General features: G+C 40.0%; 1 protein-coding gene across 1 annotated transcript in view; it reads right to left on the reverse strand.

Annotated features, from left to right (window-relative positions):
* Nucleotides 1-1,108: 1,108 nt before the first annotated feature.
* TXK (TXK tyrosine kinase) overlaps nucleotides 1,109-13,435 on the reverse strand; it is a 41,782-nt gene continuing 29,455 nt past the window's right edge. The window contains exons 10-14 of the mRNA XM_052642103.1: nucleotides 9,451-9,667; nucleotides 6,858-6,922; nucleotides 5,741-5,859; nucleotides 4,103-4,260; nucleotides 1,109-1,177 (exon numbers count right to left, since the gene is read on the reverse strand). Coding sequence (XP_052498063.1) covers nucleotides 1,109-1,177; nucleotides 4,103-4,260; nucleotides 5,741-5,859; nucleotides 6,858-6,922; nucleotides 9,451-9,667 — 628 coding nt within the window. The remainder of the gene's footprint in view (nucleotides 1,178-4,102; nucleotides 4,261-5,740; nucleotides 5,860-6,857; nucleotides 6,923-9,450; nucleotides 9,668-13,435) is intronic.

The following is a 13,435-nucleotide window of genomic DNA, read 5'->3' on the forward strand; positions in this document are numbered from 1 at the left end:
CACTAGGTGCCATCTAGAAAGCCCCTCCCATTGTTAAACGTTATGGTAATGACTCCCGCTTTCTACAGCACCCTTTCCCCTATGCAGCTTCCCCTTTCTGAAGCACTGAGGATGACGAAGATCAATTTCCAATCATTCCTGCAAATGGTATGTGAAAAATTAAGGTTTAATGTTGATTACTGGTTATTTCATTTTGAATCTAAAACCCTGGACTTCAGAAATAATGGAACTTGATGTAACATTTGAGTATCTTGCTTTTGCCACCTTTTGTTCTTTTGGAAAAAGCAAGTCATCTTCTAGAAGGTGCCAGAGGTACTTTCTATGACAAAATGAGGCTTCCTCAATTTTCCAGTTTCACAGGTACCAAGGGTGAAATCTCAGAACAGAGATGCAGGTTCTGAATTGTCCTGGACAGTGGATCTCACTAGAAACAGAAACTTCACCAGGTCCTGTTCAAAGGACTTTCTCCTGTAACAGTGTTCAATACTGGAGCACAGGAAACTGTGCTGAAATAATCAAATCTGTACAAAAATAGTTTATTAAATAACATAAGGAAGATTATGAAGGACAGTTCCAGAATGCCCACTCATGTGGCTTGTAAAGGTGCATTTTTCATAAAGATCTGTACAGCTCAAAAGCATGACATCCTGCAGGGGAGGCTCCTTTATTCCAGGATTTGGCAGAATTTATTTTCATCTTCTACGCATGCGCCACCAAAGTAAAAAAAAAAAAGTCACTCCTCTTCAGTAAAGCAGTGTCCTCAGTAAAGGATAAGGTTCTCATGTAGCCTTGGGGGCTCTCAGGGCGCTTCTCCTGAACAGCAGTCACTGTAAAGACCACCATGGAGCAATTTTCCATTCTTCATGCATGAGACATAAAGAGTGTTACAGAAAAATCCAAGTTTAGAAGTCACTTTCAAACATACATGTAGAAAAGTTATTGTCAGAATACTCTCAAGCTTTAACAAATTGGAAAAGCCTGTGATCTTTGCACTGTTTCTCAGAGTCAGTGGCTCTAAAGGGTGATATTCACCATCAGTGACTTCACCCAGGGTTTCCTTTCATAACGGTCCTGCAGGATGATCCTCTGGGTTGGCAGTCCCTTTAGGTCACCAGGTTTCTGCAATCTCTGTAAGAACCTGCAGCAGCTCAGCAAACGTCGGGCGGCCTTTAGGTTTCTGGAAAAGAGAATTGGAGGCGGTCACCTTAGTTTAAGATTCACACAGAGACCAGCTTTGGAACTTGCTGGCAGGACCCAGATCCAGTCTGTTTCACCACGAACAGAAGAGACAGATATCTTGGCTGACAGACAGGGCATGAACGGCAGCTGAGCAAGGCAGGGGTGTGAAAATATAAGGGAAGAGATCGCTGCAAAAATAAAATGGCTAGAACTGCAAACACTCACGTGGCTATTTAAATTAACTGAAATTAGATACATCTTAAAATTCAGTTCTCAGTCACCCTAGCTACTTTTCAATTCTTTGATAGCCAGGTATCACCTGACCTATTGGACTGTGCAGATAGCATACTTCCATCACCACAGAACGCTCCATAGATCTGCCCTAGAGATCTATTTGGATGACTTGATATGCATGGAATAAAGGAAGAGCTGGGAGAGAGGGGCCTCTAGAGTCCCAAGTCCCCAAGCTCTGCCTGTTATTCACTATACCTGACCCCCTGTAGAAAGACAGATTTTAGTCAGAAAGCAAAAGGCATATTTCCATGAGGGCCTTTTCAGGTCTTGAAGCACTGATTGTGCTGTCTTCAGGCTCAGTCAATAAATTCCAAGCCATGAAGATTAGAGCCTTTTTTCTATTTCACAGTGGGATGTGGTTTGACTTTGACTCCATGAGGAAGCTCCATGGCATCTTTGAAATCCATGGGAAATAGAAATATTCATGGTAGTAGAGGTCCCTGGCAACAGGGTTAGTAGGGAGACACCACCCCTAGTGGCTTGTAAACAGATGGCATCAATAAAAGTACAGAGTAGGAGACAACCTAAATGTGCATCAATGCAGGAATGGATTAAGAAGATGACGTACATATATACAACGGAATACTACTCAGCCATAAAAAAGAGAAAGCAATACCATGTGCAGCAACATGGGTAGACCTAGAGATTATCATACTGAGTGAAGTCAGTCAGAAAGAGAAAGACAAATACTGTATGATTTTACTTATATGTGGATAAACTATGAAACAAATGAACTTATCTACAAAAAAGAAACAGACTCACAGACATAGAGAACAGATTTTTGGTTGCCAAAGGTGAGGGGGAGTGGAGGAGGGATGGATTGGGAGTTTGGGATTAGCAGGTGCAAACTATTATATATAGAATGGATAAACAACAAGGTCCTACTGTATACACAGGGAACTATATTCAATGTCCTGTGATAAACCATAACAGAGAAGAATAAGAAGAATGTACATATATGTATAACTGAATCACTTTGCTGTACAACAGCAATTAATATACAACATTGTAAGCCAACTATACTTTAATAAACTACATTTTTTAAATAGAGTAAATAAAATATAACAATTAAAGGACAGAATAGGAGAATATGTGAGCACATGTGAGAGTCTTCCTTGAGACTTCAACAATAAATAGAGGAGCTTGTTGCTGGTGCTGAGGTTGTGCCAGTAGTAGAGCCAATGAAACAAGTATGCTGCTGCTGCTAAGTCGCTTCAGTCGTGTCCGACGACTCTGTGCGACCCCATAGACAGCAGCCCACCAGGCTCCCCCGTCCCTGGGATTCTCCAGGCAAGAACACTGGAGTGGGTTGCCATTTCCTTCTCCAATGCAGGAAAGTGAAAAGTGAAAGTGAAGTCACTCAGTCGTGTCCGACTCCTAGCGACCCCATGGACTGTAGCCCACCAGGCTCCTCCGTCCATGGGATTTTCCAGGCAAGAGTACTGGAGTGGGTTGCCATTGCCTTCTCCAGAAACAAGTATAACCATTCTAATATAATCATGTTTGAGTCTAGAGATGCTTAAGCACCTTGTTTACTTGGTCCTCAGTATCTTATTTACTCCTTCCTCTGTCTCCTCTCCACAGATATGTAAAATCTCAAAAAGTATTCTATTGTATATGCACGTACAAGTATATTGCTTTAGACATGTACATTCCTGAGCTATTTACATTATTATTGCAAAGATGCTCTTCAGACATCTGTTTGCTACTAACAGCTTACTTAATATTTTTTTATGTCTTTCAAGAGCCCTTGCAGAGCAGTTAATCATATGTAAAGTATTTTCATACGCTGGGGATCTTTATAAAATTAATACTTTTCTGGAATGGAAATAACCATGTTACTTTTGAAATACTGAATTTTTTTAGTGTTTGTGAATTGGAAGTTGAGTGATTTCTTCTTTAGCCAGGAGGAAATCCTCATCCAGTTGTAGCTATTCTGGGCTGAAACTGTCAGCTGGAAAGAGAGAACTGTCAAAGTCACAGAGGAGTCTGATGATGGGGAGGGGTGTGTTGAGTTGTCCCCAGAAAAGACAGAGGTGGGATATAAACTCATCTGGCCTCATTTTTAAGGTTGGCATTTCAAGTAAAAGAGAAACTGGCCTCCTGAGAGAGTTTTCTGAGTACAAGTTCCTGGCACACTTCCTGCCTTCATTCCTATTTTTGTTTAATCTATCAGGAGTCTCAAATGCCACAGGAGAGATAAAACCCATTACTCTTACCCTTGGAAAAGCAAGACGAATTATAGTAGAGTGAAGTAAATAAAAACACCATCCTTCTCTTTCAACGTGAAAATTGAACAAGTCTGATTCCACCCTTAGTTTCCACCCAGAAGTTCTTAAAAGGAGTAAAACCTCTCATCACGGAGGCTTTAATAACATCGACAGTTTCTGTAGGAACCAATTTTGGAAAGATAAGACTTAGAAAAGGTACTGAATTCCTCAGTTGAACGGCCACTGTTAAAATGTGTTAATGATTTTTGTTGTGGAAGTACTTCTGGCTCTCAGGGATCATTACCAAGAAATAGAAACCGTTTCCTGCCATGACAGAGTCCTGGGGTAACATGGGTGATAATCAATCTGCTCTCAGATGCAGGAACCGCCAACCTTTGAAGGAAAGTAAGGGCACTCACCTCATGCCAGCAGCTATACATGACTTCATATATGGACATTGGTGCCAGGTAAGGTCGGTACAGCCTGAAGCCTTTAGAAATAGCTTCCACGACTTGCAAATTTGACCTATTCTCAAAAGGCATTTTTCCTTCTGAGAAAACTTCCCACATCAAAACTCCTGAAAATAAAACACATGAAAATAAGAGGTTAGACAGAGGTGGTTACTTGGAACTGAGCTGTTTCCAATTACAAGGCATTATTTCCCTCCTGCAGCCATGGAGTTGCAATCATCCAGAATGACTGCAGTTCTATCCAGGAAGCAGATCCCGTGCATCTTAGGTTTTGAACTGAATATATTCGAAGGGAAAACAATTCCTTCCCTTTTCTGTTGGTTCTGACTGCCTTCTTATTGGAAGAAAATGCTGGCAGCATCTTAAATTCAAAGTACTATTCATGTCTCCATACCCTGATATCAATGAAACTTTCTACCATTCCATAGAAAATGACAATATTGTGTAATCCCCTGCTGCCTGCTAAGGCCAGGAAAACTCCTGACCAGGAGGCATGCATTTCCCTCTTTCCATTGAAAGACTGCTGAGTAGAGTCCCAGAAAATCTGGCAGGGGTTCTGTTTATATAAGCAGGTGTTCAAAACTCATTGATGATATATGAAGCTCCTTCAAGTCTCTCAATTTGAGTTCATTTAATTATTCACTTATTCTACAAATATGTATTATATATTGATCAGACTCCACCCTTATGTTAGAGGCACAGAATTAAGATTGAAACCTGTCCAAGTTCTTAAGAATTTAAGAAGCTCACTGTCCAGTGAGGAAGACAGGTGGTCAGGTAAAACTCAAGGGTTTCTAATTGTTCTACAACTACCATTGATGAAATCCTTATGTTGCTATCATTGGTCTCACAACCCAACTGCTCTCCAGCAGAGCTTAAAATGTCACCAGCCAAGACTATCACATGTCAGTGAAGAGCTAATGAGATCAATACAAGGTAAACCTTATTGTGGGCAATAACATTCACACCCTTTGAGGGTACAGATGTCTCTCACAACCTAAGAAGGCACCCAGGAAGGCCCAGGTGAAAGAGAATAGATAGATCACTTACACATTTATTGCCATTTTCTGCAAGTCAACTCAAAGAACAAATTCCGTCAGACATGGATCCACAGTATCTCTTTTTCAATGAAGAACATTACCCAATATAAATAGCTATTGATAGACCCCAAGGAAGCCTATGTCTAATTTCACAAAATATGGGAATAATAATGTAAACGAGATGGCATCACGGATAGTCAAGCAATGAAGGTTATTAATTACACTCAAGATTAAATGACGCTGTAAGATCAGTTTTCCTTGCAAGTCTCTGTGGTGTGGGAAGGTTGGCTGAATTTGTTTTCTAAATCAGTAGACTCTGTAAACGGTTTTACAGCAAGGGCTCAGTGGGAAAGGAAAAGACCCCAAAGGCAAATTTATATAAGAAGGTTGCCAGTTGCCAAAGACAATCTGATGTGTTAGAACACCTGAGACAGAAACACAGTTATAAGAAGACTTTTAGCTAGATAATATCAAGAAATCAAAGTTAAAAGAGCAATCTCTATTTTATTCAATAAAGCTCCAACAAATGAACATCAAATTCACTCACCGAATGACCAGACGTCAGATTTGCTGCTATATCTGTTGAAATGAAAAACTTCAGGAGGGGACCACTTGACTGGGAACTTGGCTCCAGAAGAACTGACATATTCATCATCCAAAACGTACCTACAGCCATCAGAGTTCAGAGCACGTTGTGTTAATCACCCCTAAGTTCTGTGTACTTCTAATCCTTTTGGTTAACTCTGATTTCTAAAATACAAAGTCCTTTACCACAGAAAGGCTCAGGATACCTTCTCTTCTTGCTATCAAGGTAGGAAAGTAACCCTGATACAGTTTCCCCCTTAAACCAAACCTCCATTGTGTTTATTATATTTGAATCTCAGAAAACCATAGCAATTCTTCAGTTTAAAACAGGCCTGTGGTTTAATAATGCCAGGCATGAAGGAATCTTGCAGACAGAAATTCAGGATGAGTCAGCAACCACCTGTGTCAAGAGTCAGACAAGGACAAAACAGGAAAATGGTGGCTGCAGGGAAGCCAGTTTCAGTGGTCAGCAACAGGGACCAGTCAGGCCATCTCTAGTATGTGGCCCCACGAGACAGAAGGAGTTTGGATTTTGACCCTGAAGAGAGCCAGAGAGAAACCCTGAAATCACTAGGATTAAATTTCTAGCAACCTGAAGGAAAGCAGACTCAAAATATAAATTGCACTGAGTTGTTGAAAATAAGGTTTTCCAACCTTATTTTCACACCCTTGCTGACTGTCAGCTACTACAATTGATAAGAGAAATGCAGGAAAAGGACAGCAAAATCAAAGCTGAGCAAACAAATTTTTTTTTCTATTTCAGAAATATATAAGGACAACTTTTCTCTTAACCTTCTACATATGATAAGTAGACTAAGAAATTCTTTTTATTTTTAAGGGATGACATAATTTTATTAATAATGACCTGACAGATCAGAAGACTAGCCCACAGTCTCAGTTTCCCTTATAGCTAAATTGGTGCATGTCCTAAAGCTCAAAGTGGGTCAGCAGGACATCCAACCACATTAACACTTCCCTCAGGGAAAAAAGAGCAAAGCCAAGAATACCTTCAGTCTGTCTGTAGACAAATGTACGATTCCCTACTATGAGTAAACAAAGAAAGAAAGTGCATCATGTACCTTGTCATTCCAAAGTCCGAAATTTTTACTATACATGTAGAACTGACCAAACAATTCCTTGCTGCCTATAGAAAGAAGAAAAGAATCCAGGTTTGAATACAAAGTTTTTTCTTTCCAGAGTTTGTACTCTTTTCCTTATTTCGCTTGTGGCTCAGCACTACCTCTGAGTGAACAACCATGTTACTTCATGGTGATAACTGTCGATGCTACATAGGATTTAATGTATCTGCCCTTGCGAGATGGATTTTAGTGATTTTTTTTTTTTTAAGAAATGATAAAAAAAGAAAATTTTTAACTAACTTTTTTCCTTTTTAAAATGTGTAATCTTTCTCAAGAAGTATCCTTGACAAGTATCAGGATAAACTCAAACTAAGAGGTAAAAAACTATGAATCTTGATATAAAAAACTGTGTATTTAAAACTTTACCTTTATAAATAAAAAGAGGAAAGTCCAATATGCATGAAAAATAAAAGGTCATTATATATCTTTGGGATAATCATTGTATAAAATTACTTATAGAAATTAAGAAATTGTATTTAAAATTTACATTTCATTGAATGTAACATCATGGGGTCACAAAGAGTCGGACACAACTGAGCGACTGAACTGAACAGTTTACAATTGATATTTTCTTATTTATTAAACCACAGTGAGCTAAATATAGTAGTATATAATGCAGAAATTATTTGATGCCAAGACAATCTATTTTCAGTCAGCTTAATCAGGAAAACCATTGACTTGATTTCTTAGCCTCGTGTAGGTCAAAGGTTTGACAGAATTTTTCTCTTTTGAGCTAATTTGTGGTTCAGTTAGTTCAAAAACAAAAGAAAAAACTTGACATGGAGAGCCAGCAGGGGCCAGTCTGGAAGATGTTGACAAGTGCCAGCACTGATCTCAAAGTCAAATCACAAGGCAAGCCCTCAACAGAGAACACACACATTGTTAGCTAATAGATCTTAAGTGGCATGTAGGTGGAGAAAACAGGACACAAAAGACAGTGATCAAGGAAGGAACCAAGACTAGGTAGGTCTGCAAGAAGACAGCTGGAGCAAATGGAATTACCTCAACTGTCACCTGACTGAATTTTGAATTCTAATCTTCATGGGGAGGACAAACCACAGAGACTAGGAAGGTGAGTTAGGTGGAACTGATACCATATCCATCCAATAAAATGTGTGCTCAATGGCAACTCAGGCCAGACACTGGGGAATGCGTCATGAGGCGTGTAAAACAATGGTGGAGCTTTTCTACATGCCAGGCACTGCTTTAAGTGCTTACACATATTAATTCACGTAATCCTCCCAGTAAGCCCATAGGAAGGAGGTGCTATAATTAATACCACTTGACTAGTTAACTAACTTACTTAAAGTCACATGTCTAGTAAGAAACAAAGGCGAGATTTCAACTAGCTGAGGCAGGGTATGCCATCTTGACTACATAACAAACTTATCAGGGAAATTTTCCCAAAAACTTGATCACTAGATTTTACCCCCAAAGATTCTGATTTCATTGGTTGGTGGTATGGGCTCAGTACTGTGATGTTTTAAAACCCCCAGATGATTCTAATGCCCAGCTAAGTCTGAGAGCCATTGCTCAGCAACTTGCACTCTCATGACACTGAACTGCAGCTCAGAAGTCTACGCCTTGGTGTCAAGGAGTCTGGAGTCTAATATTTGTGTAAACAATGCAAACAATTATTAAAGGAGGTCGTAAATAATAAATGCCAATGAGAGCTCTAAATCATGTGTAGGACAAGCAATGGTGTGCTGGGGCTAATGAAATTATGACCCCTTTCTTGCCCCAAAATAGTCCAGCCTGAATGACAGATATTATGGTCATCCTAGTCATGGCTGATGGAAGCTCAGGATTACCTGTAAGTGTCAGAAACAGGGACTCCTCATAAATTCTCAAATTTTCATTGGATTTAATTTGGGAACTTAGAAATGAGACATGAAAGGACACAGAAGGAATAGTACGAATATCATGAATAAATACGGAGCAGATAGAAAATGTTTTTCAAGGGGAGGTAGCAAGGCAGGGAAGCAGAGCTATTTGCTTGTGAGGTAAAACAAGCTTTGATCTTTTTGTTTGGAGGATTGTTCTGAGCGATACAGAACAGAAGGGTTTAACATTTCAAGTCCCTCTCAATAATGCCAGTAGTGCTTTTATGCTGCTGTAAGAACCAAACCATCTCCACTCAGAGGCAGTTTCACCCCCTGGGTGAGACCCACTGGGGCTGGTGGGTCCTCCAGCACCTGGCAGAGAGCTTGTCATATATAGGCACTTAATATGTATTTGATTATTGGCTGAAAGAAAGAAAGAAGGCAGTAAGAGAAGGAAGAAGAAAGGGGGAGAGAGGAAGGGAAAGTAGTTTAGTTCATTTGTTGGTAAATAATTAGTTCAAGACATATGTAGAGTAACATCTTACTTGGTTACAGCATCAGTAGACAATAGAAAATAAATCTACATTTCTCAACAAATTACACAAATAGAAAAATGTTTTAAAATTAAGCCAAAGGATGCATTATTCAAAGTATTGAAAGTCCTAACTTATCATGTCCTTCACAAAATAGCAAATTTGCTCTGTACTTACTAAGTCCCTATGGATAAAGCAGTTTCTCTCCAGATATTCCATTCCTTCACAGATATCTTGGCACACACTCAGTAGCATCTCCTTGCTAAGCTTTCCTTTTCTCTCTCTCAGATAGTTAAGCAGGCAGCCATTTTCCATAAACTCTGTCACAATATAAAGGGGCTTCTGCTGTATACACACTCCATAAAGCTGAACCAGCTTCGAATGAGATAACTTCCTGTTGAAGAAAGCATAGACCCATGAGCAAAATCACTTTTGTGTTTTCAAGTGTTTGAACTCAACTGGTGATACTTACCATTTCCATATAATGTTCATCATCAAGCTATGACTGAAACTAACCCAACCACAGAGCAAGTAGGACAGTTTCCTTTCCACTTTATGTGCTAAGAGAGTGGGGTCAAGAGGTTATGCGGTACTACTTCCTAAGTTGTGGTACATACAGGATAGTCCATATTCTATTTTTCTTTTTTCCATTTTGTAAGCCTTTTGTTTCCTCTTTACTGCTACTCCTTGCCCAGTTCCTCGTCCTTGAGTTTCAACCTCCCCAATCACAGCTGTCTAGACAAAAAATTCGGGACAGACAGAGGGAAGAAAGAGCAATTGATGTGAATTTTTAAAAGAAAATTAAATTATAACTAATAAATGCATTAAAACGAAATTTTTAGAATAAATTGAAGACTGAAAAACATTTGCTGACATGAAACTCTTCTATGTATATAGTAATCGCACACATACACACAGACACACCCATATCATAATTTTATGTCTCTTAAAAGGGTGATGGCTATGACACCTCATAGAAATGAGCTTTGAACTGTTGGATAACTTAAAGAAAATTTCACTTTAAAGAATTAAAACCTTTGTGCTCAGCTGCTTGAACTTTTCTCTCCTCTCTTTTTCTCTTTTCACACACACATACACAGTGTCCTTGAATATCACCTACTAAAATACACTAAAATAAAGTTTTTAAGAAATGATACAAATGAGGGGCTTCCCTGGTGGCTCAGTGGTAAAGAATCCACCTGCCAGTGCAAGAGACGCACGTTTGATCCCTGATCTGGGAAGATGCCACATGCCGTGAGCAGCTAAGCCTGTGCACCACAGCTTCTGAGCCTTTGTTCCAGGGCCTGGGAGCCACAGCTACTGAAGCCTGCACGCCCTACAGCCTGTGCTCCCCACGGCAGATGCCACCACAATGAAAATCATGCGCACCGCAGCTAGAGAGCAGCCCCGGCTCACCGTTACTGGAGAAAAGCCAGAGCAGCAACAATGGCCCAGCACAGCCAAAAATAAAATACACTTTAAAAAATTTTGTTTAAGGAAATGAAATGATACAAATGAACTTATTTACAAAACAGAAACAGATTCACAGACTTAGAGAATGAACTTATGGTTACCAGCTGGGAAAGATGGGGAGAAGGGATAGTTAGGGAGTTTGGATCCACACATACACACTGCTATATCTAAAATGGATAACCAACAAGGACCTACTGCATAGCACAGATAACTCTCCTCAATGTTATGTGGCAACCAGGATTGGAGGGGAGTTTGAGGGAGAATGGATACATGTAAATATATGACTAAAAGAAGAGAAGCGAAAAGCAAAGGAGAAAAGGAAAGATATAAGGATCTGAATGCAGAGTTCCAAAGAATAGCAAGAAGAGATAAGAAAGCCTTCCTCAGGGATCAGTGCAAATAAATAGAGGAAAACAACAGAATGGGAAAGACTAGAGATCTCTTCAAGAAAATTAGAGATACCAAGGGAACATTTCATGCTAATATGGGCTCGATAAAGGTCAGAAATGGTATGGACCTAACAGAAGCAGAAGATATTAAGAAGAGGTGGCAAGAATACACAGAAGAACTGTACAAAAAAGATCTTCATGACTAAGATAATCATGATGGTGTGATGACTCACCTAGAGCCAGACATCCTGGAATGTGAAGTCAAGTGAACCTTAGAAAGCATCACTATAAACAAAGCTAGTGGAGGTGATGGAATTCCAGTTGAGCCATTTCAAATCCTGAAAGATGATGCTGTGAAAGTGCTGCACTCAATATGCCAGCAAATTTGGAAAACTCAGCAGTGGCCACAGGACTGGAAAAGGTCCGTTTTCATTCCAATCCCAAAGAAAGGCAATGCCAAAGAATGCTCAAACTACCACACAACTGCACTCATCTCACACGCTAGTAAAGTAATGCTCAAAATTCTCCAAGCCAGGCTTCAGCAATATGTGAACCGTGAACTTCCTGATGTTCAAGCTGGTTTTAGAAAAGGCAGAGGAACCAGAGATCAAATTGCCAACATCCACTGGATCATGGAAAAAGCAAGAGAGTTCCAGAAAAACATGTATTTCTGCTTTATTGACTATGCCTAGGCCTTTGACTGTGCAGATCACAATAAACTGTGGAAAGTTCTGAAAGAGATTGGAATACCAGACCACCTGACCTGCCTCTTGAGAAACCTATATGCAGGTCAGGAAGCAACAGTTAGAACTGGACATGGAACAACAGACTGGTTCCAAGTAGGAAAAGGAGTACGTCAAGGCTGTATATTGTCACCCTGCTTATTTAACTTATATGCAGAGTACATCATGAGAAACGCTGGACTGGAAGAAGCATAAGCTGGAATCAAGGTTGCCGGGAGAAATATCAATAACCTCAGATATGCAGATGACACCACCCTTATGGCAGAAAGTGAAGAGGAACTAAAAAGCCTCCTGATGAAAGTGAAAGAGGAGAGTGAAAAAGTTGGCTTAAGGCTCAACATTCAGAAAATGAAGATCGTGCCATCCAGTCCCATCACTTCACAGCAAATAAATGGGGAAACAGTGGAAACAGTGTCAGACTTTATTTTTGGGGGCTCCAAAATCACTGCAGATGGTGATTGCTGCCATGAAATTAAAAGATGCTTACTCCTTGGAAGAAAAGTTATGACCAACCTAGATAGCATACTCAAAAGCAAAGACATTACTTTGCCGACTAAGGGTCCGTCTAGTCAAGGCTATGGTTTTTCCAGTAGTCATGTATAGTTGTGAGGGTTGGACTGTGAAGAAAGCTGAGCACCAAAGAATTGATGCTTTTGAACTGTGGTGTTGGAGAAGACTCTTGAGAGTCCCTTGGACTGCAAGGAGATCCAACCAGTCCATTCTGAAGGAGATCAGTCTTGGGTGTTCTTTGGAAGGAATGATGCTAAAGCTGAAACTCCTGTACTTTGGCCACCTCATGCGAAGAATTGACTCATTGGAAAAGACTCTGATGCTGGAAGGGATTGGGGGCAGGAGGAGAAGGCAACGACAGAGGATGAGATGGCTGGATGGCATCACGGACTCGATGGACGTGAGTCTGAGTGAACTCCAGGAGATGGTGATGAACAGGGAGGCCTGACGTGCTGTGGTTCATGGGGTCACAAAGAGTCGGACACGACTGAGGGACTGAACTGAAATGAAAGCCCTTTTATGCCAACTTGAATATGAAATAGAATATTCAAATTAATGTTTGTAATTTTAGGAGGTGTATAATTAACCAACATTTTGTTAGTCAAAAATACCTTGAAATGTTACTTCTTTCCATTCATAAAGATAATACAAGATCAATGAATCAGGGAGATTAATTATATTAAAACAACATGTATGAGTGATTGATACATTCCCATATAATGAGCAAACAGAAACACTCCAGTTAGTAGGGGGAAAGATATTCAAGCACCTATACATGATTTTAATTTGTAGATATAGGTATTATATGGTGGCACTAGTGGTAAAGTCTGCCTGCCAGTGCAGGAGACACAAGAGACGGAATCCTGGGAAGATTCCCTGAAGTAGGAAATGGCAACACACTGCAGTTATTCTTGCCTGGAAATCCCATGGGTAGGGGAGCCTGGCAGACTACAGTCTATGGGATCGCAAGCGTCAGACACAACTGAGCAACTGAGCACACACACACACGTACGTATTATATGTGTAGATTTTGTCTGATTTACGTTT

This window comes from Budorcas taxicolor, chromosome 6 (assembly GCF_023091745.1).
Source record: "Budorcas taxicolor isolate Tak-1 chromosome 6, Takin1.1, whole genome shotgun sequence".
Taxonomy (NCBI): domain Eukaryota; kingdom Metazoa; phylum Chordata; class Mammalia; order Artiodactyla; family Bovidae; genus Budorcas; species Budorcas taxicolor.